Source organism: Psammomys obesus, unplaced genomic scaffold (genome assembly GCF_907164565.1).
Source record: "Psammomys obesus unplaced genomic scaffold, mPsaObe1.curated_primary_1811, whole genome shotgun sequence".
NCBI lineage: Eukaryota > Metazoa > Chordata > Mammalia > Rodentia > Muridae > Psammomys > Psammomys obesus.
The window spans coordinates 18,484,660-18,512,232 of NW_026585894.1; the positions used below are offsets into that span (position 1 = coordinate 18,484,660).

At 36.6% G+C, this 27,573-nt stretch overlaps 1 protein-coding gene across 10 annotated transcripts in view; it reads left to right on the top strand.

Annotated features, from left to right (window-relative positions):
* The window catches only part of Cask (calcium/calmodulin dependent serine protein kinase), a 376,056-nt gene that overhangs the window by 151,935 nt on the left and 196,548 nt on the right, over positions 1-27,573 (top strand). For all 10 annotated transcript variants that reach the window (XM_055599508.1, XM_055599513.1, XM_055599507.1 and 7 more), the window contains exon 3: positions 1,354-1,459. In XM_055599508.1, the coding sequence (XP_055455483.1) occupies positions 1,354-1,459 (106 nt within the window). The remainder of the gene's footprint in view (positions 1-1,353; positions 1,460-27,573) is intronic.

Sequence of the window (27,573 nt, forward strand, 5' to 3'; positions counted from 1 at the left end):
CACACACACACACACACACACACACACACACACACACACACACACACCTTTATTTTCTCTATGCCCTTGACTTTTTTGACATTGTATTATTGATGTCTCCTTTTCTGATAGTGTCTATTTTGTATGGCCTTCTTTTATTTACTTTGCCTGTATGTGAGTAGATTTTGTAAGGTTCTGTCTGCAACCGTTGCTCATGTTGACAAGACTAAGTTGAATTAATAAACCAGAAAAGAGATCATGTTATCTACTGAATTGTACAGTCTGTGCTTGGTTCTTCCTTTCTTGGCTCCCTTCTGCTTTCAAATATAAAAACACCACATTGCATCAACAAACAGGTATAGCACTATTAGTGGAAGGCTTTAACTATATTATTCTGTGTACACATAACAAATGATGCCCCCAACTAAACTTAGTGCAAGGATGTTGATATTAATTTTGTTTTCCAATTAAGACTTGGTGGTTGTTGCTGTTGTTGTTGTTGTTGTTGTGAGACATGTCTCATGTAGCCCAGGTTGACCTTAAACTTACCATCTACAAGTGGATGGCTCTGAACTCTTTATCCTTCTCCCTCTACCTCTCAAGTGCTAGGATTTCAGGTATATGCCACCATGTTCAGCTACAAACAGTACTATCATCTTATTCAGGGCAATACTACTTGCCTTATCTGTGTGTTCTTCAGAAAGACATTGCAAAGTACTTTGAAATCCTGACTTATTCAACATCTTTTATAGATGATATTTTTCAAAATTCCCAGGCTAGGGCTGGAATCCAGCAGTGCAGCACCGACTTATAATAGACAAGGTCCTGAATTCCCTCCCATCACTGCAAGAACTAATTACGTCATTTTAACTTTGGCTCTGGGAATAGTGCCTTTTCTGTGCAAACCATACTATTACTTCTTTTCGTATTTCATATAATTTCTGTGAAATGTCTATAAATGCTACATTTTATTCTTATCTGGCTCAAGGAAAACTAAGATAAAGGTAAAATTCAAAACAGTAAATTGAGTTACTTATCAGCAAATCAAGGAAAAGTTATCAGTCTGGATGCTGAAATGTGACTGTTAAGAGTTTTTGGGAATATACATGTATTTATTTTACTTTGGGACAAGGTAAATGTGTGTTAGTAAGTGCTTCCTCCCATATCTAGATGGAAGCTGACAAAAGTATGAAAAGTTGTATTGCCTCAGAACTGAAAGGGTGAGAAGATAAGCTCAGTTTAAAATGGGGATTTCATCTCTTTAGACAGAGAAGTTTCATGTTACCATAGATCACATCCATCTATTCATTCATCCTCCACTCTAATTGTCTTTTGCTCTTACCTAATGAAGTATGTTGTATGTTTATTTTGCAGATCTAAAGCGTGAAGCCAGTATCTGTCATATGCTGAAGCATCCACACATTGTAGAGTTATTGGAGACATATAGCTCAGATGGAATGCTTTACATGGTTTTTGAATTGTGAGTGCACATTTTATTTCTTGAGTAAAGTTTTAAGTGATGTTGGTTGCAGAAAATCTTAACACCTTTTTCTTCAAGTTTAGCAACAATTGTGGGCTCCATCTGTTTCAAGAGAGACTTGAAGTCACAGGTAAAAGAAAAAAAAGGATTTTCTTATTTAAGATTACAAGTGGCAAAGGAAACAAAAGCTGGACATATCAAGTACCCTTACATTTTCAGCACACTTCAGAGAAGAGACTCCAAAACAAACTAGAGTTTAAAGGGATAAGATGTCCCCAAAATACTTAGTTTGTAACTTAGTAAAGAAGAGGGAAGTGAGAGTGGAGATTCTATGTAGGAAGTCTCTCTGCCAACTCAAAATGTGTAAAAACACATTTAACTTTCTCTTTTTATGTAATCATATTGCCATAAAAGGAAATTTCACAACTAACATTATCTTGACTTCAATATACTACTTCATTTTTCTTCACATAATTTTGTTTAAGATGGAAGTACAACTAGATAGTCTGTAGATGCCTAGATAAATGTCCAAAGAGATTATATAAAGCTTTATGGGGTAACATTATACAATATTTTGTCTTTAATCTTATTTTATTCAAAATTAATCCATGACTTTGATTAGGAAAATAGAAAAAGAAGACTATACTACCTTTAATATTAAAGACACCAAAATCAGATCATGCATTCATTTTCTATTTCTCCACAACATATTGCTTCAAAATGTAGTGGCTTTTAAGCAATAACCATGTATTGCCTCACTCTGTGCATCAGCAGTGAAGTTCAGCTTAGCCAAATCCTATGGCTGTTGATCTCTCACAAGATGGTAAACAGGGTATTGGCAAGGGCCAGAACTGTATTGATGGTGGATCTGCTTCCAAGTTCATTCACATGGCTGCTAGCAATCATGTACTGAGAACCTCAGTTCAGAGCAATTAGCCTGAGGCATTCCTTGGCCCCTTGTCACATGGACCTCTTCATAGAATAGCATGGCTGCTAGCTTTATTGACATAGCAAGCAACAAAGGTAGAGATCAGTCTTACAACCTAATTCTCAAAGTTGCATATCATCTCTTCTGCCATATTTTATAAGCTAAAAATTAGCTTTAGATCAAGCTCACAAACCAGGACATACATAGCAAGAAATGGGAGTCCCTGGGAGGCATTTTTAATGTTGTCCCCTACTTGACTACCCCTACTAGGCTAACTAATACATTGCCTATCTATATAGAAATTTGAATTTAAAAGAACTGAAACAAATAAACTAAAATTGAAGACAAGTTCAGCTGCGTAAGTGCAAAATCAGTGTGCATTTAATTATGACTGTTTATTTGGGAAAGATGTAAATGTTTTGATTAGCTGTTTGCAATAGCTTAGAAATCTTAAATGGAATCTTAGGCCACATTAATTAGAAAGTATATAGAATTCAAAGCAAAGCCACACTCTGACTCTTACACTCTGCTCTTTGATCCAGTAGTGTTCATAGTGAGCAGGACACCACAGTTTATAGATAGAAGATAATAACCAGAACAGAAAAGCCTGCAAATTCCATTGTAGAGTCGCAGTCTTCAAAAGATTGGCTGGCAAACATGTTAGAACTTTGAGCTGGGTCTGCCATAAGTTGATATATTAAAAACTTGTGTTATGGAGATAGAGAGATGGCTCAGAGGTTAAGAGCACTGGCTGCTCTTGGAGAGGACCTGGGTTAGATCCCCAGCACCCACATGGCCGCTTACAATCATATGACCCTCCAGTTGAAGGAGATCCATTGCCTTCTTCTGGACTCTGCAAACACCCGAGATGTATGTGGTATGCAGACATACTTGCAAGCAAAACACCCATACATAGAAAATAAAATTTAAAACTTAAAATCTTTTATTGTCAGAATATTACTTTCAGCACCTGAATGTTTTTTTTTTCTTAAATTGATTTCCTTCATAACAGTATAGCTACACTTAAGGAAGTGTCTACTATATGGCAAAATAGATCCTCTGTCAAATCACAGAACCCAGTCAGATTTGTCTTCTGTCAAAGAAAAATGTCTAACTTCTTTGTTTTTTAAATAAAGTGTTAATAAACAGCCAGATAACATTCATCTGCCTATTGATCTTTATGAACACACTGTCTAGATATAAGGTGGTACCTCCTCTCCTTCCTCAGGTCCTGGCTTTGCTTCTGGGCTATCTTCCTCAGTGGAAGCTTTGCACTCCCCAACTGTCTTTGAGAGTAGACAGGCTTTTTGGAGTAGGGGAGCAGCTGGTCTTTTGAGATGGCTAATTGTAGATCCAGAGAGATGGAAAAAAAAAAAGAAAAACTAATGGATCATAGAAGTTGTTTTCAGGCAGACTAGGTTATAGTAAAAGAGGAAATGGAAATTGATTGCTTTCATACAACCTAGTTCTGGAGCCCAGCAAGATGCCTTCAACTGGTAAAAGCTCTTATTATTCTGCGTGGTCCTGATGACCTGAGTTAAATTCCTAAAACAGAATAGACTGGAAGCTTTCAGTCAGGCTAGCCTGGAGTACACAGCACAGCAGAAATAAGGGAAACCCTACCTCCCTCCACAAAGTGGAAGGTGAGAACCATCTCCTGAAAGTTGTCCTCTGACTTCCATATGCACATTGTGGTGCTCACAATAATAATAGGTAATTAAAAAAAAAAGTTCTGGTTCACATAGTCCTTGAAAAGATTTTGAGATTTCTAGATATAGTTGAATCCCAAATGAAGAACCATGGCATGGAAGAGCTCTTAAAGACGTTGGAGTCATGACCATCCAGGAATGTATTGGTTTTCTTATTCTAAGAGCCCTAACATAGGGAGAACATGATCAGTATCTTTAGTTATCTGAAAGACTGTGACAAGAATATATGCTTGCTCACTGTGGCACTCCAGGCCACCACTAGAATCAACAAGTGACAAATTTCACCCTTAACTATTAAGGAAGGTCCTGTAATGATAAGATTTAGTCCAGGAATGAAGCCATTGTCATACAGGGCACACATTTACCTCCTCACACTCAAGAGGAGCTCTATGCATATGAAAGGGCTAAAGGTAGGATTTTACTTTGAGACTAGCAAGGGTCTCTGAAATCCCACTCAATTTTAAGACTATAATTGTTTTAAAAATACTTTCCTGGTTTAAGTTTATTTTTCCCTAAAGAACTCTGTTTGTGTCCAAATTTTTATTCTGAGAGAACAAAAAGGTATAATCATACACCGTAGAGTAACAAGCACAGAAAGCAACATGTTAGAATGTACCTAAATTTCGACCCTCATGCTGCTTGTATCAAAGCATCCTAAAATAACAGTGTAGTAGAGGGAATATTCTTTGTTGTCATAAAGTCCGGGATTTGAACTTCTTAGTGTTGAGGCTGCCTTCATGAGATCTTTGTGGTGGATTTTATGTGATAGTATTGAGATTAAAATAACCCAATGGCTGTGACTAAAAGATGACATCCCATTAAAGATAAACAGTTACCAGTGAACATTTAGGCCTAATGTTAGCCTCAATCAATAAAACATAGCTGGGTTTTTTTTTTCTTCACCTTTTATTTTGGAAAATTCCAAATGAAAAGGGAAACTAATATAATCAGAAAGCCAGCACTGAACTCCAACAGTTATCAAAACATTTGTCATTCCCTGTTCAAACTATCCTTTCCTGTTGTCATCTTCCCTTGGAGATTGCTAAAGTGGTGTCATTTCACCTAGAAACACTCCTGTTTTAAATGATAACACTATTATCATGCCTAACAAAACCACCAATAATTCCTTAATATCATATTATATTCACTTGACATTCAGTTTTTCCTAATTGAACATGAATCTAAAATGACAGTCATCTAAATTTAGAACTTTTTATGAGCTCTAAGGATCTGAAAATAGATGATAAATTCACAGCTAAAATAACAGTGATTTCTTTAAAAGCCCAGAACCAAAATAGAAATATAAAACTTTTCTTCTCTATTATTATTTTATAGACATATCTTCACAGATATTTTTGCCCAGTTTTTTTACCTTTTGATTCCTTGGATTCAAACCAACAAACCAGAAACAGGTTACTATTAAGAATTGGGGTCCTCTGGCTCAAAGAGCAAAGCCACTTACTTTTGTGTGCCTCCACCTACTGGCACAGAGAGAGAATGCATCTACAGCTGCAGTGTGGATAAAGCTATTCCAGGATTCATCCCATATTCCTGGCAATAGATGTACATTCCCCTGGTATTCAAGGGCTCATTGATCAAGCTATGAGGGAGCTGGATCTTTTTCAGAGCTTTATAATGTTACATCAGTATAGAGTAGACAGAGAGAGAGGAAACAAATGAACTTAGGCCTGTTGATTTTGTTGTTTCATGTCTTCTTGGGAGCTCTTATGAGGGGGAAAGGCTAGACTGAACAACATATTTGGATTACCAGAATGTTTTAAAATTGGGTATCCATATCTGTCTTTTCCTCAGTCTATGTGTAACCAATACTCCTTCTAAATTTCACTTGTGAAATTATACAGCATAATTATGTTGCTTGGGTATTAGAAAATCATAGGAAACAGTTGGGATCCACATAATTAGAAACAGTTTGTAAATGTAAAGCATACTTTAATGCAAAATTACAAAACCAGAATTGTAGGACTGGGAAATATTTAGAGCAAGAGATTTCAAAACTTAGAAAAGCGTATACAAACCAGTCGTGGTGGCACCAACCTTTAATACCAGCACTTTGGGAGGCAGAAGCAGGCAGATCTCTTTCCGAGTTAGTGGCCAGCTTGAGGTCCAGGAAAGCCAGAGTCGGGCAGAGAAACCTTATCTCAGGAAGAAAAAAAGGAAGAGAGGGAAGAAGGAGGCAGACAGAAAATAAATCCTATGCAGAATGTCTTAGGCAAGCACATACCCAGGTCCCATCTCAGAGTTCAGTTTGAACAGATGCAGGTATTCATGGGACCAGGTAAGAGGAGTGTGACCTTTAAAGCAGGCGGGACTAATGCTTAGAAATTACATTGTCATCTCCCCATCACCCACAGTAAGACAGACAAGTGTACGTGCTGGCACTATCTATTGCTTTGGGATGATTCATAAATTGAACCTGTCTATAGTGATTAGCCAAACTTACTTTAAAATACATACTTAGTTTTGAAGATAAGGATGAGTTGTGTTCCCCCTCCAAAAAATTTAAATATTTGTTTCTCAGTAGCACATTCAGGCTTGTAGTGTCTGGTGCTTGAGTTAAGCTGTAAATCCTAAATTGGCTGGCTAAGGAATTTTAATTACCTTATTATAGTATGATTACATATACCGCAGGGAGGATTTTACAGTACTTAAATGTGGATTTAAAACACATCTGACATGAAAACAATAGGGTTTTTTTTTTAATCTTTTAAAATAACATTCTTGATTTGTATTTTTGAAGCTTACAGAGGCAATAATAGGCTAGAAATGATTTTCTTAACTTTAATTTTTGTCTGATATGAATGCATGGGGAAGGGAGTGTGTGTAAAATTTGTTAAACTAAGTGGAACTAATTATTACCAGCAAAGTTGCCACTTGAGGGAAAATGTCTCCTATCACACGACGAAAATCTGGACTGTGGCGTCTTAATTTATTTGAAGACCTATACACATTTCAAATAGCCTTCTTTAGTCTATTTGATACTTTCTTATGGATGATGCTATAAATTACTATTCATGCAGCACAATAACATTTTTCTTGACTCACTGTATCAAAATGTCCAGTTGTTTTTAGTTCTAAATACTATCTCGGAATCCCCGAGACTACTGTCAAGTTAATGATTCACTTAAAAGAGTCAAAGGATGCAATGTGTTACCGTATCCACAGCAATGACTTATTACAGCAAAAGGAAATGGTGCATCAGATTCTAGGGACAAGCTTCCAGTGCCCTTTTCCAGCATTCAATTGTGAAATGCTGTCAACCAGACAGCCTCATTTGTGTCTAAGTGGCCAGAGTCTTTAGTGAGAGCTGGTTGTGTAGGTACCCAATACCTTGCATGTACCAGCCTCCAGACTTCTCAGAGCCCAGCTAGATTTTCAACATAAGCTTCAGATAGCAGTTTAGATGCAGGGAACCACTCTTTTCAGTTAGTGAAATAGGAACTTCCTGAGGTTCAAGTCCTCAGATGCCTACCATTTGGGGCCACTATTGGAAGTGGGCATGTCAAATCTTTCAAAAGATCTGCACTGCTAATCCTACATAAACTAAAACAGAGAAATAGAAGGTGTGTTTTTGAGTAGATTAACTCGCTCCACCAACCAAACGCAATTGCTTATGAAGATAATTATAAGCTTTGGATTTGGAGTTTTTAACTTTTAAGTGTAATTATGGTTTCATTTTAGTATGTAGTAGAAAGAAGTTAAATGGCCAGATCTCTGAAGCAAATTGTTGATTGAGATTTTACGGTGTAGCATGCATTTTAAGCTTTGAAGTTGCATTTGAAAATAAGCTGTGTTCTGATACTATTATTAGAGAAATACATTTGAAGCTGTCACTCCAGTCATTTTTGTACAGCGTATTAAATCTGATCTCCAATCCAATAAAATAATTTTAGTGAGTTATATGCCTATACCATGTGATAAATTCAGTTGATTTTTCTGGAATTGGAAAGTACAATTAATTTTAAAATAAAATTATAAATAAGTTAAGTATATAAAATATTTATAATATATCTACTTTATACAGTTAAGAAATGATTGAAAATTATAATGACACAAATGATAAAAAAAACTTAATCAGTGGAGATTTTCAAACATTTCCTTTTATACACCTAATTGTGTTTCCTGATTTTTTTTTTTACTTAATTTTTTGTGACTTTGAATTTTTTGAGAATAATATTTTATGACTGCAGTAAGGTACCTAAATGTGTGCATATGCCACGTTTAATTTGATAATTTTTCTATTAGAAATGATACCGTATTTAATATTCTTTTTAATATATTTTATTACTGTTTTATTGCTGTACATGTATGAGTGTTTGGCCTGAGTGTATTTCTTTGTACCATGTATATGTCCAGTGCCTATGAAGTCATCGGATACCCTGGAACTTGAGTTAACAGATGTTTGTGAGCTGCCATGTCAGTGCTGGGACTCAATTCCCCCTCCTGAAGCAGCCAGTGCTCTTAACTACTAAGCCATTTCTCTAGCTCCTAATGTATCTTTTTTTTAATCCTTGAGAATTCAATAACCTACTCATTTTGTGCTGCCCATATACTCATGAGTATAAGGCCATCCACTGGGGCACGGTCAACCTACCAAGGGTACCACCGTTAAAGAAAAAGGACTGTCCCTCACCCAGCGACCTTCAGCTGTCAGTGACTGTTCCTCAGTTAGTAGTAGGTGCTTGTAAGCCTCTTCCCACTCTATGCTGGGATAGATTCTATACAGATTGCATGCAGGCCACCATGGCTGCTGTAAATTCATGAGTGCTTCAGTCTTGTCATGTCTAGAAGACACTGGCTTTTACAATCTTTCTGGCCTCTCTTCCACAGTAGTACCTGAGCCTTGAAAGTGGGGGTATGATACAGATGTCCCATTATGGCTGAATACACCATAGGCACTTGACAATTATTACTCTTGTATATAATTACCTAAACAGAATCACTGCATAATCAGCATGAGTATTAACCGACATATATTCATAGATTTAACTTAAAGAATGAATCATATTTAGAGTGATGCATGCACATAAATAAACAGCCCAAGGAATTACTGTAAAAGGAACACCCACATAGCTATAACCCAGGTCAAAAAATAAGAATATTGTTCAGCACTTCTGTAGCCTTAATTCTAACCCATTGTGATCACAGCCCCTTTCTCTGAGAGACAGAGCTTTAATACATATGTCATTTTTCTGATTATCTAGCTATCTCGTCTGAATAAGTACTTTTGAGTAATACAATTCAGTGTCAGTTGGGTTTTTTTTTTTTCTTTTTATGAAGTCATACAGTATATATTTGAGACCTATAAGACCCATCTAAGTTGCTTGTGCATGTATTCCTTTTTCTTGCTAATACAACGTTACAATGAGCAGGGCCTTCACTGTGCATTCATCTTGAAGTTAATGAGTCCTAGGGAAAGCCCTAGCTTTCCTGGAACTGTCTTCATACCAGCCTGTTGTTGGTCCTGGTCCTCACTAATGGCACCTGCTCCTTATACTCACAATTATCTATTCCCATGCTACATAGCCCTCCTGATATTTAGTGTTGCCAGATTTTTGTTTTGTTTTGTTTTGTTTTGTTTTGTTTTGTTTTGTTTTGTTTTGTTTCTCACTGCCCTTCCTGATTGCCACTTGGAGTCCTCTTTAGTTTTTAATGTAGTTTTTTAATAACAAAAAAATGGTAGTTTTTATAGTATATACTTTAGATTATTATACACATTTTTTACTTAAATTATGTTTTTTAGATCTCACTTGAACTTACTGTTTTTTAATTTTAATTTTAATCGTTTTCACAATTTATTCATAATATATCCTGATTGAAGCTCCCTCCCTCAACTCCTCCCAGTCCCACCCTCTCTCCCTCTTTCCCCCTATTCTCTTCCCCTACTCCACTGAAAAGGGAAGTTCTCCTCTGCTATCTGCCCATAGCTTATCAAGTCTCATCAGGACTGCCTGAATCCTCTTCCTCTGTTGTCTGGTAAGGCTGCATTGCCAGGGACAAGTGATCAAAGACCAGGCAATGGAGCTTATGACAGAGGCAGCCCCTGCTCCCCTTACTTGGGAATCCACATGGAGACTGAGCTGCCAATTGGCTACATCTGAGGAGGGGGTATAGGTCCTCTCCATGCATGGCCCTTGGTTAGTGCATCAGTCTCTGCAGGACCCCCTGGGCTCAGAATTTTTACCTTTTTTGGTCTCCTTGTGGGGATCCTGTTGACTCCATGTCCTTCTCTCCCCCACCCCCTTCTTCCATAAGACTCCCAAAGTTTGGCTGTGAGTCTCAACATCTTCCATCCCCTGTTGGATGAAGTCTTTCAGAGGACCCAGGCTCTCATCCTGTTTCCTCTCTTCTACCACTTCTGGTGTTTATCCTGTTTGCCACTCTGAATGAGTTTTAAGCATCCTCCCTAGGGTCCTTCTTAGTGTTTAGCTTCTTTAGGTCTGTAGATTTTAGTATGGCTATCCAATATTATACAGCTAATATCCACTTGTAAGTGAGTGTATACCATGTGTGCTGTCTTTCTCTTTCTGGGTTACCTCACTCAGGTTGATCTTTTCCAAAAAGTTCCATCTGTTTCCTGCAAATTAATCTCTGAGTAGTATTGCATTGTGTAAATGTTCCACTATTTCTGCATCTATTCCTTTGTTGAGGGCTATCTAGGTTGTTTCCAGATTCTGGCTATTACAAATAAAGCTGCTATGAACATAGTTGAGCAAATGTCCTTATTGAATGGTGGAGCATCTTTTGGGTATATGCCCAGAAATGATATAGCTGGATCTTGAGGTAGTGCTATTCCCAATTTTCTGAGATAGTGCCAGATTGATTTTCAAAGTGGTTGTACAAGTTTGCACTCCCACCAGCTATGGAGGAGGGTTCCCCTTTCTCCACATCCTCTCCAGCATGTGTTGTCACTTGAGTTTTTGATCTTCGCCATTCTGATTGGTGTAAGATGGAATCTCAGAGTTGTTTTGATTTGCATTTCCCTGATGACTAAAGATGTTGAACATTTCTTTTTAAGTGTTCACTGCCATTCGATATTCTTTTGTCGAGAATTCTCTGTTTAGCTCTGAAATTTGCAGGAAAATTGGTAGTTTTAATCTAATGTAATGTATTAGTTGTTTTGCTTTGTGTTAGCATTTTTGTGTCTTAAGAACCATTTACCAACCCTGAGAAATATTTTATCATTCATCTGTAAAATAGCAGCCCAGTGTTATGTCTTTCAATATAGAGATTCAATTGTCCCAGCACAGTTATTAAAGAGCCTGCTCTGTGGTATAGCCTTTACCATAAATCAAGCATCCATATATGAGTAATTGTTTCCACACTTAGTTCGAGCCAATTGGCTTGCTCGCCTGGCGTTGTGCTAAGAATCTTATGAGTTCTGAATCTTGTATGGCAGGTTCTTCTAGCTGTGTTCCTTTTCAGAAATCTTTGGAGGACATACTTGCCTCCACATTTTTTCAAAAACATGTTAGAATATGGCTATTAGTTTTCACCGAGGGAGAAAAACTATTGGGAGTTTTGACATTAATGCTTATATTCAATTTTTATAACAATTTGAGAATTGACCTGTTTTTAGTATGAATATTGATTCTCCCAATTCATTGTCATATATAGCTTCCCATTTAGCTCTTTGACTTCTTTCAATGAAATTTTACGCTTTTTGTATGAAGACTGTGTGCATCTATATTAGATGTAGCTTTGATCTAATACATGTTAGATAATGACAACATCTTCATTAACTAAGATTTATTAGTTTTTTTCTTAGGTATTTGCTTTTAAGGGTGGGTGAGTCTTTCTCATTATCTTCTCTTCTCCTCCTTCCTTGTACTAACTATATCCATTTCCATTCTGCAGGCTTTAATTTCAGTAATTAATTAGTAGAATCGTTTGGATTTTCTGAATACATGATCACATTATTTGCATATGATGATTTGTCTTATTCCATTCTAATTCTTTTTTATTGGTAATTATATTTGTTTGTTTGTTTATTGAGGGCACATGCAATACGGCACACATGTAAGTCAGTGGACAACTTATGACATTTGGTTCTCTTCACTTTATGGGTTTTAGAGATAAAACTCAGGTTGCCAGGCTTCTCGGCAGGTGCCTTTGCTCACTGAGCAAGCCCATAATTCTTTTACTTTTTTTCCATTTTCTTGCTTTTATTGTGATAGATAAAGCACCCAGAAAAACATCGCATATAACAAGTGTGTATGGAAAGTGAATTTTGTCAAATGCCTTTTTTTGCATATTTTGAAATGGTCAGATACTATCAGCCTTTAATCTGTTAATGCACTGAACTGCATTGATTCTTGTATTGACCCAGCTTGATTGTTATGTATAAATAATCTTTGTAATCCTTTTTATATGTTACTGGATTTTGTTTAAGCTTTCAACATTTATGTTTATGGGACAATTTTGTCATAATTGTCTTGTACTATCCACACCAGGTTTTCATATCTGGATTTACAGTAGCTCTGTAAAGTCCTTGAAGCTCCTCTCTTTATCTGGCCTTTTTTTTTTCCTTCTCTATATGGTTCATAAAACTCATCTGAACAAAAGTTTCCTATAAGCAGGGTTTCTGGTTCTGGTTCAATTCTTTAAATATTTGCAGAATAATTCGGAAGTTCTGGTCATTAGAATGACATGTTTACAACTGCATTTTACCAGGAAAAAAAAAAGGCCAATTTTATGTGGATTCTAAGAAATTTAGCATAAAGCTGTTCTTTGGGTTCTGTGGCCCTCTTTTTTACTTGGTTGTGTGTGTAGGTGTAGGTGTGGGTGTCTCCTTATGTGTGTGTCTGTGCTCGTGTGCCTCTGTGTATGCATGCATGCTTGCATGTATGTAAACACATTTGCAGAAGTCAGAAGACAACTTAGAGGACTTGGTTCTCTCGCCACATGACACCTGGGATTGAACTCAGATCATCAGGGTTGGTAGCAAGTCCTAAAGCCATCTTGCTTCCCTATTTCATACCTCTTGATTTACATGTGTGGTCCTCTTGTGCGTTTTAATCTTGTCATTGTTGTTTGTTTTGTTTTAATTAAATTTATTTTGTTGTCTTTCAGTTTGAGGTTATAGTTGCATTCTACTGTACTTGTACCACCTGTCATCATGTTTCTTTCCCTTTATTTTATTTATTTACATCGATGTAAAAAAACATTCCTTGTTATCTTATTGTGAAACCCAGAAATTACAAAATACTTTCTAACACACCACATTCAAATATTTATAATTGGAGTCCTGAAAAGTACAAATCTATAGAATACATTAATTCCATTTACTATCTCCCTTACTATAGTCCATGTTTCATTTAACTATTTATATCATTAAAATACGAGTTACATGTGTTCACACCATTCTCAGCTTCTTTGATTTTTGTCCTTTAGATTTACCCCACACTTAGCTGTCTTTGTCCTTTATTCTTTGAGTATAGCTGTGGTTTTATCTGGGTTATTACACTTGTGTCAGCCTCCTATGTACAAACTCCTGTTTTTGTTAGTTTTAGAAAAAAAAAAAAAAGAATTGTCTTATATTCTCTTGGTAGTGTTGTTTCGCAGGCTATTATATTTTTCCCTCATCTTTCAGTTTCTGAAGTTTTCTCTGTGATGTATCTTAAATATTGTGATTATGTCTTTTAGCCTTGCCTTGAGTTCTAGAAGTGTCTTAAATCAGTGTGTTGATATTATTTGTAGTTATGGAAATTTCTCTGTCATTATCTCTTCAGATACTGCCTCTGTCCATTTCATTCACCATTTTTGACCCAATTAAATTTATTTAAAAGAAAAACGTTATGATGTTCTGTATGTATCCTATATTCTTTCTTATAGTTTGCATTTTCCTTATCTCTTGTTTCTTCTGACCTCTCTCCCAGTCTGTTTTTCTCTTCAGCATTTTTGAATTGTTGTCAGTCTCCCTTCTGGATGTTTAATTACACGTTTTAGCTTTTAGTTTCAATGTTTTTGTAAGTATCTACTACTTTACTTTTTTTCATTTTTACTTTTTGCAAAAATTAAAGCTGCATTTTTGTGTTCTGGAAACGTAGTAAATAATCTTTGTTACATAATAATTTTGTGTTTAAGTACTCCATATGGTTTTATTTTTTATCTGTTGCCTTTTCTGGCTCTTTGTCAAACTCTCTAATACAGTCAAGTACCCCGTTCATTTTGACTTTAAGCTGGACATTATGATGAAGTTTATTCACCTATTATTGATATTGTTCTTCCTCAAGAGAGGGTTTTCTGCTAGATACCTTCAGGTTCTAATGGTTTGAAAATATCTAAAAGTTCAAAACTTAGATTTTGGGGCTACCTAGATATAAGGTCAGGGTTCAGATCTGTGGATTGACTAATTACTTACAACACACAGCTAGATCTCTATGTAGTTTCACATTACTTTCCATAAATATTTATGTTTGTATCCACACCAATGGGAGATGAGCAGACCCGAGTTTACTTCGTGTTTATGTGTGTTAGTGTATGTGGAGGCCAGAGGTCAATGTTCAGTGTCTTTCTTAGTTGCACTCTCTCTTATTTTTTGAAACAAGGACTTTCTCATGGAGCCTGCTGATTGGCTATACTGGCTGCCTGATTTGCCTGTCTCTGTCATTCTAGTGCTAGTATTACAGGCACATACCACTGTGCTTGCGTTTTAAGTAGATGCTGGAATTACAAACTCAAGTCCTAATGCTGATGCAATAAAAACATTATGAATAGAGCCATCTTGGCCCCCATGCTTACATTTTGATGGGTCAAATGATGTTTTGGGTTAATTGACATTTATTTTGTCATTAGTGCTATAAAATGGCTTTAAAGCATGTTTATCACTTTCTTTCTCTTCCATTCACTTTTAGTTTTTTGCAATTTTAAAGAATCCCTTATTATTTTGTTTTTAAATTTTGTATTAGAATTACTCATTTTACTTTATGTGTAAATGTTTTTTCCTTCATGTGTGTATGTTGCCACATGCATGCTTGATGCTTTTGGAGATCAGAAGAAGGCATTGATCCCATAGAACTGAATTACTGATGGTTGTGAGACAATATGTGCGTGCTGGGAATTGAAGATGGGTCTTCTGCAAGAGCAACAAGTACTCTTAACCACTGAGCCATCTCATTTTCTAAGCATTTTTGCCCTTTTAGAATGTGTTTGCAAATGTTTCTCCAAAAACTCCATGTTTAATTTTGTTTATAGTGTTTGATTATTTTGTGTGTTAATTAAAAAAAAAAAGTCAGAAAGCTGAAATTCGGCCAAGGAGGATGGGCTAGTGACACTGTATTAGAGGTTGAGAGCAACTTCAAGTAATTTATTATATGTACACACCTTCCTAGGCCTTCCTTTTTTTTTACCCCATTTATGTATTTATTCATTTATTTTTATTTATTTATTTATCTATGTATGTATTTATTTATTTAAAGACTTTACAGCCTGATCCTAGCTTCCTCCCTCTTCTCCAGTCTTACCCTCAGGCCCCTCCCCCTTTCCTTCTCAAAGAAGGGGAGCCCCCCTCCCCAAGGAGTACCAACCCATCCTGACACCTCAAGTCACACTTGCCTTCCTTTCTAAATATCCTTCTGTAATAAGAGCTAGGGCTTCTTGAAAAAATGAAGTGTTTATTAATTCTCGGGCTGAGACAGAGAAAAATGCAAGACAAGCCTGAAGCATCTTAGAGTGTCTGAAAGTAGTGAAGTGTTCAAAAAGATACATGCATGTCAAAGAGACACAGAAACCAATCCGAAAGCATCCCAGGTGGCCAAACCTAGAGCAGTTGGAGCAGCAAACTGAAGTAGTATTGGATTATGACATAAAGTGTGCTAGAATATGTGAGTGCATACAACTTACAAAGAAGGAGACTATAAAGGGGAAAGAAGAAGCAGAGCTCTCAGCAATGCCAGGCACTCCATAGAGACACTCTTCCCTTGAGCGCCCTCCAATATGTGATTTTAAAAAAAGAAAAAAAAAAAGACATTTCAATTCTTGAAACTCTTCTCTCCACCTCTCAAAAAACAAAATAGACAAACGAAAAATGAATCCATAGTTCTGATCTAGGAAGAAGAAATGATCAGACAATACTCACTCAGTTGAGGAACGTTAAAAAATCCTTGACCAGTTGTTTTTTTGTTTGGTTTTGTTTTGTTTTTTAATTATCTAGGTCATTAAAAACTAAGGAACTATAACCTAAGATGTTAATCCAGGGAGAACTTGCTGAGAGATGTACACAATTTCTCTATATTCATAAATTAAATATAAATATAAAATAAAGTTATTTTCATGGTTCTTTTCGAAGGAAGAATGTTGCTTAATTTCTATGCGTTTCCAGCACTGAATGCACAGCACTTGGTACCATATTTTTTTGTCTTTAATCAAAACTAAACAAGTAAAAATAAACCATCATATCCTGATTAAGTTAGCAGTTACAATTTTTATTAATTAGATAATATAGTTATTATATAGTAAGATTCTTATTAGACAATAAGCTATTTGTTCTAATATGTAATTTTGATACAGTAATTATTTTACAAAAAGAGTCCTTTCTGTCTGGAGATAAGTACTGAAACATTTATGCATTACATATTACTGACATCTGATATTTGTCTCAAAATCAACCAAATGGCAGTCCAAGTCATCTGGGCCTCATATGGTCTGATTGATCATTACCTTGGCCCCTCAGAGTCAGCCATGCAAAACTGCTGGCGTCGAGAAGGTACCTGTTGCTTAGGTATTCCTACTATAGAAACCCATAATCTTAAATTTTAAGGTGTTCATCAATAATACCTCTTGTTTCTAGAATCCAAGATAACAGTAAGGAAGAAAACCTTAAGAGAATTATGAAGTGGGGAAAATAGTTAGCTAGGTCACTAACTAGGGCCTCCTTCAAGACCTATTGTGCTGAAGGTAGGGTCCCATCACAGAATTATAGGTAAAACAAAATTAGCTAGTGTGTTTTTTATAGAAAGGTTCGTAGTTTTCACATTTGAAATTTTCTTTAATTATGTTTATTACTTTAGTTTTTGTGTATGGGTGTTTCTGCCTGATGTTTGGGTATGAAGTGTTCTTAGAGACCAGAAGAGGGTACCATATCCACTAGAACTAGAGTTACAGTTGAGCTGCCATGTGGGTACCAGGGATTGAACACTGGTCCTCAGGGAGCACAGCCTGGGCTCTTAGCCCCTGAGCCATTGTTCTAGCCCTATGTTATGTTATTATGTTCTTTTTAGTAAAAGAAATTACAAACTGTTTTAACTTAAAACTGTATCTTTTTAAATCATATCTCTGAAGAATTTTTGGTTCCTTATCACATTCATGCACTTCTTTGCTTCATCCCATTAGTTTAAATATATAGTATAAGTATGTCTACTAAAAACAACTTGGTATTTCATTGTACTTAATTTCTTCTTTGGTTATATAGTCTTACACAGGTACAAAATCAAAATTCCTAGTTCTAAAGTGATTTAAAAGTTCTGGTCATGCCACAGACTTGATGTGGGTCATATTAGTTTTGTTTGGGTTTTGTTTGTTGAGTGGGTGTTGTTGTTTTAAAAAAAAAATCACTGTGTCACTCTAGTTATCCTGAAACTCTGTATGTTGACTAGGTTGGCCTTAAACTCACAGATATCTCCCTGCCTCTGCTTCTGCCTCCCAAATGCTGAGTTTAGGCCCTATGTCCTCATGTCTAGCCAGTTATTTCATTAAAGTTTTTATTGAGATAATTGTAGATTCACGTGTATTGTAAGATATAAAACAGATCCTTGTAGATTTGCCTAGTTTCTCCAAAACTTAACATTCTGCAAAAGTAGTATAATGTCACAGCAAGACTACTGAAATTGATACAATCTAGCAGTCTTATTTAGATGTCTGTATCCATTTGTTTATAAATGAAGACATTATCTTTTTTTTTCTTCTGACATAAATTTTGCTTTCAGGTTATTAAAACATTTACATGGCTACAAAGTCAAACTTATATGAATAAGGTTCATTCAGAAATATTTACTTTTCATCTCATCAGCTCACTTGCTTCCTCATCCTAGTGGAAACTTTTTAAAATTTATTTTGTTTTTCTATTATGATTGATATATGTGTATGTACATGTGTGTGTATGAAAATAACTATGTTCTAGTCTACCCCTCCACATTCTCATGTACTTTCTTCTATCTAAACCTTCACTTTGTATATTAAGAGCATGAAAAACACTGAAGTAGTAGGTAGATATTTTATTCCTATTTATATGTACTTAGTAGCCTGTTTATGATACAGAATAGTCATTTTAAAAGGAATTTTTAGAAATAGTGCGTTGTGAGATTAGGGGGAACACATTTGGATGTAGGGAGAATTAGCAAATATTCCAAGTAGTTGAGATGGAGATTAAATTGATGACCAAGGAACATGAAGGTCAGTAGATGGTAAAGGAAGTGAAAACAGTCTGCAAGTACTTAGAAATTAGAAGGAGCAGGACTTGATAATTGGATAGAGGCAATTAGGACTCTCCATTCCTGACTTGAGCACTTGGTATGGGATAGTGCCTTTGACTAACTTGGGTGGTACTAGAGGCAGGTGATGAAGTATAGTTTGACCATGTTGAACTAGAAGTCTCCATGGCACATCCAAATGGTAGTGTTAAACAGGAAATTAATTAGGAACATAGAAGTCTTGGGTAGATACAGAAATTTGCAAGTGGCCCTTATAGAAGAGGTAATACCGAGACTTGTAAGGATGGATAAACAGGAGTTTGCCAGCTAGTATCGGTTGGGGTGAGCTAGACAAACTAAGCAAAAATATAAAAACGTGGAAACCTCATGAAACTTAAGTAAACAGAAAGACAGTAAACAGAAAGAAGCTAGATCTGATGCAAATTGGGGGCAGGGAAGATCAGAGAACCCAGAGCTCCTATTTCCTGCTGGGGGGCAGGTAAAGAGGAGCAGCTTTCAATTAACTTCTCCAAAGACCAAACTTTGCTTGTTTACATAAGAGGGCTTGTACTTACCTCTCAAACAGGTTCCCTAGTTTGCAGATCTGCATAACCTTGAAGCATAAGAATCTTTAAGCATCTCTTACTTCACATTCCAAATACTTAGAGAAAATACTAACAGTTTTATCTGATTGTCTTACTTCCCATCTTCTTTTCTAGTATATAGTGCCTAAGTTATTTACCTGCCCTACTATGGATAGACTTCTTTTGAATACAGGGTATTTTCTTTGCTAAGCCAGGGCAAATCAAAGCTCACTGTTGTTTCCATAGTGGGATGGATAAATTTAATAGATTTAATAAATTTAATAAATTTAATTTGGTAGATAGACTACATTCATGGGGAAAGAGATAGACATTACAGCCAGGAGAGCAAGCATGTAAAATGGCCAGAAATGTAAGTCAGGGTGTGTGCCTGGGGCATTCTAATAATTGTACGTCTTACTTTGAAGTAAAGTATAAGACAAGAACATGACTGCTGATAAGTTTGGACATGTAATAATAAAATCATTAGTAATGTAAACATTACTTCAATGCTGCTCTTTATATTTTTCTTGTCTTTTAAGTCTTAATAACTGGGTGGCTTTAATTGTAGTATCCATTTGGCAGATTAAAAAAAAAACTGAAGCATAAACTTGCATAAGTTTATAACACTAGATGCTACAGCCAGGATTCTAACTTAGGCACTTTGATTCTAGTACCTCACTCATAACTACTCTGCTATGACTGTGCCTTTTGATTTCATGCTACCAAGATCTTTAATCCATATATTCAACAAGTACTTACAGAATGCCTGCAGTATAACAGCTACTGTTTTAAGTAAGTGCTACATATTTAGACGTGTGCAATTCTAAATCTATAAATACATTGACTTAATATTCTAGTGGAAGAGACTAGTAAGTGTATGGAACTAAAAATAAGTATTAAATGTGCCATTAGGAGTAGAGCCAGGTGAGAAACAGATAGTGCTGAGCATTAAAGAGTACTGCTTCTGTTAGGATATTCATGGAAGCCCTGGCTCAGAAAGTGAACTTTAATCGGATGTAAAGGTTGACTGTAGAGGTGATAGAATACATTAAAATAATTTTATCCACATCAAAGGAAAAACCCACCAGGAGGACATCACAATTCTGAACATCTATGCCCCAAATAAAAGACCACCTACATTTGTAAATGAAACACTATTAAAGATGAAATCACACATCAATCCCAACACCTTAATAGTGGGAGACTATTAAATACTCCATTCTCAACAAGGGACAGATCATCCAGACAGAAGCTCAACAGGGAAATAATGGCACTTACAGAGGTCCTAAATCAAATGGACCTAACAGATGTCTACAGAAATTTTCACCCAAACTCAAAAGAGTATACCTTCTTTTCAGCACCTCATGGAACCTTCTCCAAAATAGACCATATAGGTGGTCACAAAGCAAGCCTCAACAGATACAAGAAGATTGAAATAATCCTTTGTATCCTATCTGACCACCATGGACTAAAGCTGGACCTCAACAACAATAGAAACAGCAAAAGGCCTACACACACATGGAAACTGAACAACTTGCTACTCAATGACAGCTGGGTTAGGGAAGAAATAAAGAAAGAAATTAAAGTCTTCCTAGAATCCATTAAAAATGAAGGCACAACATACCCAAACTTATGGGACACGATAAAAGCAGTGCTCAGAGGAAAGTTCATAGCACTAAGTGCCTTCAAGAAGAAATTCAAAACATCTCATACAAGCAACTTAACAGCTCACCTGAAAGCTCCAGAAAAAAAGAAGAAGAAGAAGAAGAAGACACAACCAAGAGGAGTAGATAGCTGGAACTATTGAAGCTCAGGGCTGAAATCAATAAATTAGAAACAATGGATAAGGAGATCAGTCCTCATTCAGAGAGACAAATGGGATGGACATTGGAAGAAGGATAAAACAGGAAACAAGACAAGAGCCTATCACAGAGGGCCTCTGAAAGACTCTACACAGCAGTGTATCAAAGCAGATGCTGAAACTCATAACCAAACTTTGGGTAAAGTGCAGGAAATCATATGAAAGAAGGGAGATTTAGTAAGACCTGGAAAAGACAGGAGCTCCACAAAGAGAGCAACAGTACCAAAATATCTGGGCACGGGGGTCTTTTCTGAGGCTGATACTCCAGCCAAGGACCATTCATAAATATAACCTAGAACCCCTGCACAGATGTAGCCCATGGCAGCTCAGTATCCAAGTGAGTTCCCTAGTAATGGGAACAGGGACTGTCTCTAACATGAAGTCAGTGGCTGGCTCTTTGACCACCTCCCTCTGAGGGGGGAACAACTTTGCCAGGCCACAGAGGAGGACACTGAGTCCTGATGAGACCTGATAAGGTAGGGTCAGATGAAAGGGGAGGAGGACCTCCCCTATCAGTGGACTTGGAAAGGGACTTGGGAGGAGATGGGAAGGAAGAATGAGATTGGGAGGGAAGGAGGAAGTGGGCTACAACTGGGCTAAGAAGTGAATAAACTGTAATTAATATAAAAAATAAAAATAAATAAGTACATTAGAAACAAATAAAACAATTCAAAGAATCAATGAGACCAAGAGATGGTTCTTTGAGAAAATCAACACGATAGAAAAAAACCCTTAGCCAAACTAACAAAAAGCCAGAGAGAAACTATCCAAATCAGCAAAATCAGAAATGAAAAGGGGGACATAACAACAGACATTGAGGAAATCCAAACAATCATTAGGTCTTACTAAAAAAGGCTATGTGCCATAAAATTTGAAAATCTAAATGAAATGGACAATTTTCTTGATAGATTCCATTTACCAAAATTAAATCAAGATCAGGTAAATAGATTGAATAGTCCTATATCCTCAAGGAAATAGAAGCAGTCATCAAAAGTCTCCCATTCAAAAAAAAAAAAAAAAAGCTCAGGGTGAGATGGTTTCTGTGCAGAATTCTACCAGACCTTCAAAGAAGAGCTAATTCCAAATCTCTTCAAACTATTCCACGAAATAGAAACAGAAGGAACATTACCAAACTCATGCTATGAGACCATGGTCACCTTGATAATTAAACCACACAAACACCCAACAAAAAAGAGAGAACTTCAGACCTAACTCTCTTATAAACATTGATGCAAAAATACTCAATAAAATACTTGCAAACTGAATCCAAGAACACATAAAAGATATCATCCACCATGACCAAGTAGGTTTCATCCCAACCATGCAGGGGTGGTTCAATATTTGGAAATCCATCAATATAATCAAACATATAAACAATATGAACGAAATGAAGGAGAAAAACCATATGATCATCTCCTTAGATGCTGAAAAAACATTAGACAAAATCCAACACTCATTCATGTTAAAATCTTGGAGAGATCAGGGATACAAGGCACTGACTTACAGTAAAGACAATATACAGCAAGCCTATAACCAGTATCAAACTCAATGGAGAGAAACTTAAATCAATCCCACTGAAATCAGGGACAAGGCAAGGCTGACCACTCTCTCCATATCTATTTAACATAGTACTTGAAGTCCTAGCTAGAGCAATAACACAACTAAAGGAGATCAAGGGGATACAAATTGGAAAGGAAGAAGTCAAAGTATCTCTATTTGCAGATGATATGATATTATACATGAGCAACACGAAAAATTCAACCAGAGAACTTCTTCAGCTGATAAACATCTTCAGCAAAGTGGCTGGATACAAAAGTAACTCCTGTATACGAAAGACAAAAGGGCCAAGAAAGAAATTAGGGAAACTACACCCTTCACAATAGCCACTGATAACATAAAGTACCTTGGTGTGACTCTAACCAAGCAAGTGAAAGGCCTGTTTGAAAAAAACTTCAAGTCTCTGAAGAAAGATAATAAAGAAAATATCAGAAGATGGAAAGATCTCCCACGCTAATGAATCAGTAGGATTAACATAGTGAAAATGGCCATCCTGCCAAAAGTGATCTACTGATTCAGTGCAATTCCCATCAAAATACCAACACAATTCTTTACAGACCTTGTACAAAATTCTCAACTTCATATGGAAAAACAAAAAACGCAGAATTGCCAAAACGATCCTGTACAACAACACATAGTCTAGAGGTATCTCCATCCCTGATCTTAAGCTGTAATACAGAGCAATAGTAATAAAAACTGCATGGTACTGGCATAAAAACAGAATGGTGGATCAATGGAACCGAATAGAAGACTCAGAAATAAATCCACACACCTATGGATACTTGATTTTTTACAAAGAAGCCAAAACCATTCAATAGAAAAAAGACAGCATCTTCAACAAATGGATGTCTACATTGCAGAAAAAGTAAATAGATACATACTTACCACCCTGCACAAAACTGAAGTCCAAGTGGATCAAAGACCTCAACATAAAACCAGGCACACTAAATTGGTTAGAAGAAAAAGTGCAGAAGACTCTAGAATTCATTGGCACAGGAGACAACTTCCTGAACAGAACACCAACAGCACAGGCTCTAAGAGCAACAATCAATAAGTGGGACCTCATGAAACTGAAAAGCTTCTGTAAAGCAAAAAACACTGTTGTCAGAACAAAGTGACAGCCTACAAACTGGGAAAGGATCTTCATCAACCCTCTATCTGACAGAGGGTTAATATCCAGAATATATAAAGAACTCAAGTTAAAAAGTAATAAATCAAGGGGTACAGAGCTAAACAGAGAATTCTCTGTAGAGGAATATAGAATGACAGAGAAACACTTAAAGAAATGTTCAATGTCCTTAGGCATCAGGGAGGTGCAAATCAAAACTTCCCTGAGATTTCACCTTACATCCTTCAGAATGGTTAAGATCAAAAACTCAAGTGATATTACATGCTGGAGAGCATGTGGATAAAGGGGAACACTCCTCCATTGCTGGTGGAAATGTAACCTTGTACAACCACTTTGGAAATCAATCTAGTGCTTTCTCAGACAATCAGAAATAGCGCTTCCTTGAGATCCAGCTTTACCACTCCTAGGCATATATCTAAAATATGCTCAAGTACACAACAAGGACATTTGTTCAACCATGTTTGTAGCAGCTTTATTCGTAATAGCCACAACTTGGAAACAACCCAGATGTCTCTCAGCAGAGGAGTAGATATAGAAATTATGGTACATTTACACAATGGAATACTACTAAGCAATTAAAAACAAGGAAATCATGAAATTTGCAGGCAAATAGTGGGATCTAGAAAAATTCATCCTGAGTGAGGTATCCCAGAAGCAGAAAGACACACATGGTATATACTCACTTATAAGTGGATACTAGACAATTAAGATAGGATAAACATACAAAAATCTGTATACCTAAAGAAGCTAAACAAGAAGGAGGATCCTGGGTAAGATGATCAATCCTCAATTAGAAAGACAAACAGGATGGACATTGGAAGAAGGAGAAAACAAGATACAGGACAGGAGCCTACCACAGAGGGCCTCTGAAAGACTCTACCCAGCAGTGTATCAAAGTAGATGCTGAGCCTCATAACCAAACTTTGGGTAGAGTTCAGGGAATCCTATGAAAGAAGGGGGATTTAGTAAGACCTGGAGAAGTTAGGAGCTCCACAAAGAGAGCAACACAACCACAATATCTGGGCACAGGGGATTTGTCTGAGACTGATACTCCAACCAATGACCAAGGTCCTTCATGGATATAACCTAGATCTCCTGCTCAGATGTAGCCCATGGCAGCTCAGTATCCAAGTGGGTTTTCTAGTAAGGGGAACAGGGACTATCTCTGACATGAACTCAGTGGCTGGCTCTTTGACCACTACTCCTGAGACAGGAGCAACCTTGCCAGGCCACAGAGGAGGACACTGCAGCCAGTCCTGATGAGATCTGATAAGGTAGGGTCAGATGGAAGGTGAGGAGGACCTCCCCTATCAGTGGACTTGGAAAGGGGGATGGGAGGAAATGAGAGAGGAAAAGTGGGATTGGGAGAGAATGAGGGGGGAGGTTACAGCTGGGATACAAAGCGAATAAAATGTAATTAATGTAAAAAATAAAAATTTAATTAAAAAATAATTTGACCAAGGGAATAATATAATCACATTTGTACATGAGAGAGATACCTCTAAACTCAGTATGAAAAATAGTGGCAGATAGTTGAAAAAGGTCAATGAAGAATTCCACACAAACAATTTGGAGTTCAACTTCTTCATTGTAAGAGGGACCAAAACTTCTACAGAGAAGAGGAAAGGAGTCAAGCACATAAATGAAGTCAAGAGATAGATGGAGATCCTGAACCTGCTATAATGGCTGAGAAAGACTCTGACCCTCAGATATGAAGTGGTAGTTCAAGTGGTCAGCAGAAGAAAATGAAATCTCTGCTTAGTATTCAAATTAAAACATTAAAAGATACAAGGCAAAGTTAACATTGTAAAACTCTCAGCATGGAAAATTTGAACTCAAGAAAATGTAGATAATAGAAAAAGGAATTTTGAAGTCTCCAAATCTTTGAGCTCAAGAAAACATAGATAAGATGAAAGGAGACTTTGAAGGAATAACAACTACAGAATAAGAGGCCTTTCTATTTTGTATTATGTTGAAAAAGCCTGAGGAGTGTGTATGGTATATGTGAACACATGTGTGCATCTATCTGTCAGTCTGTCTCTGTCTTTGGAACTGATACAGGCCAGTTGAATGGTAGTATTGCATAACCAATAGAGAACAAAGAACAGTTAGCTAGAGATCTTAAGTATAAAAGAGAAACTGAGAACCAAGAAGGCCAAATGGAGAATACCTTAAGGCTTTAAGGAAAGGCCTTACTAAAGAAATAATAGCCAAATAGATAGATATTGCTTATTGACTCTGGTCATTTGCATTTGTGTTGATTATATAATACACACCTGTTGCTGTCCAGTACAAGCCAGCTTGTGAGTCTGGCCCAGTCAGAGATAGAAGGTAAGAGTTGATACCACTGACACAGGGTCCACTGAATATTTTGGCACCTCAGTTTCTAATTTGCCTGTTTGTAAGAATGAAGTGAAATGGCAGAGTAGTCCTATCACTGTGCTGAATATTATCTTCATTATCATAATCATGAATGCTATTTAGTATAGAGCCACAGGATTAGAGGTTAAGATCTCAGAACCCCAGAGCCCATTGCTTATATTCAAAATCTTGCTGTACTACTGTGTAACTATTATGTGACCTTGGACGAGTTACATAACATTTGTATTAAGCTTCAATTCTTCAAGTGCAAAATAGTATTTGTCTCCTAGTGTTGTTACAGGGATTAAACTAATACAAACCACTTAAAATGTTTCTTGTCATGTCATTACATGCTCAGCAAGCCTTTGGTATTAGCTAGTAATATACCTGCTTCTAACAGGAACATACAGTATTTTAATCCCATAGGTGTGACAAAAAAAATCATAGTGTATATGGATAATGAACTAAGGTTTCTACCTGTTCCTGTAATACTCAAAGGATCAGTTTAGTTAACTGCTGATCTTGTCCATGTAAACAGTTTTGTTGCTGTTTGCAAACTGGTCGTGATGTTATTTGAGCATTCAAGGGCTCGTATTTTTTTTTTCTTCATAATATCTGAAACTTAGAAATAATTTTGCAAGCATATAAGATGTCCTCCTCAGGACATCGAAGTGGTTCTATTTTGTTCCTGCTAAGTTAGAACAGTTCAGTCTTAAGCAGATACCAATTCTTGCACCCATTTTTGTTTTTATTTGCACACCTATAGATTTATAAGTACCAGCATTAACAGCTAGGAAATGCCTACAAGTGAGAATTAAACCACCTGGTTTTATTTCAGCATGCAAGTGACAGTCAAACAAAAACAGAAAACCAACATTAACTGTATGACTATTTTGTAACCTCTGTTACGTTGTTCAAGGTGAAACCATTTTCCAAATTAGCCCACTTCCTCATCTGCAGGGGCATAATGTCAAGGCTTGCATGGTTATTTACAATTCTTTAAGTGTTTATAAAGCAGATTGACAGAAGACATTCCAGAAGTAAAACTGCCAGAGCAAGGTGCTAAGTACTGAAAGAAACCTGGGCAGTTTTCATTTCTGTTTCAGTCCAGGAGCTTTATCTTTAGTGCTGGTAGTACCTGCACCCATGGCCCTGAAGCAAAAGGAAAAATCTATTTCTATAGATAAAAATAGCAAGAGGATCTATAAATAACATTACCCATGTATACTCATCCACATCAGATATAAGAATTCAGGGACTTGGAGAGATAGTGTGTACCTTAGGACCCATGTTAAAAAAAAAAGAGAGAGAGAGAAAAGAAAAAAAAAACAATGTGGTTGCACACATCTGTAAGCACAGTGCTGGGAAGGTGAAAAGAAGTGGATCTTTTGAATTTGCAGCCAGCCAGTATAGCTGAATCCGTGAGCTCCAAATTGAATGGCAGACCCAGTCTCAAAAAACAAGGTAGAAAAGTATCAGGAAAGACACTGAACATTGATATGTGGCTTTCACACTTGCTCACATACACAAACACGGAGTTTAGATGAGATTGGAAGCAA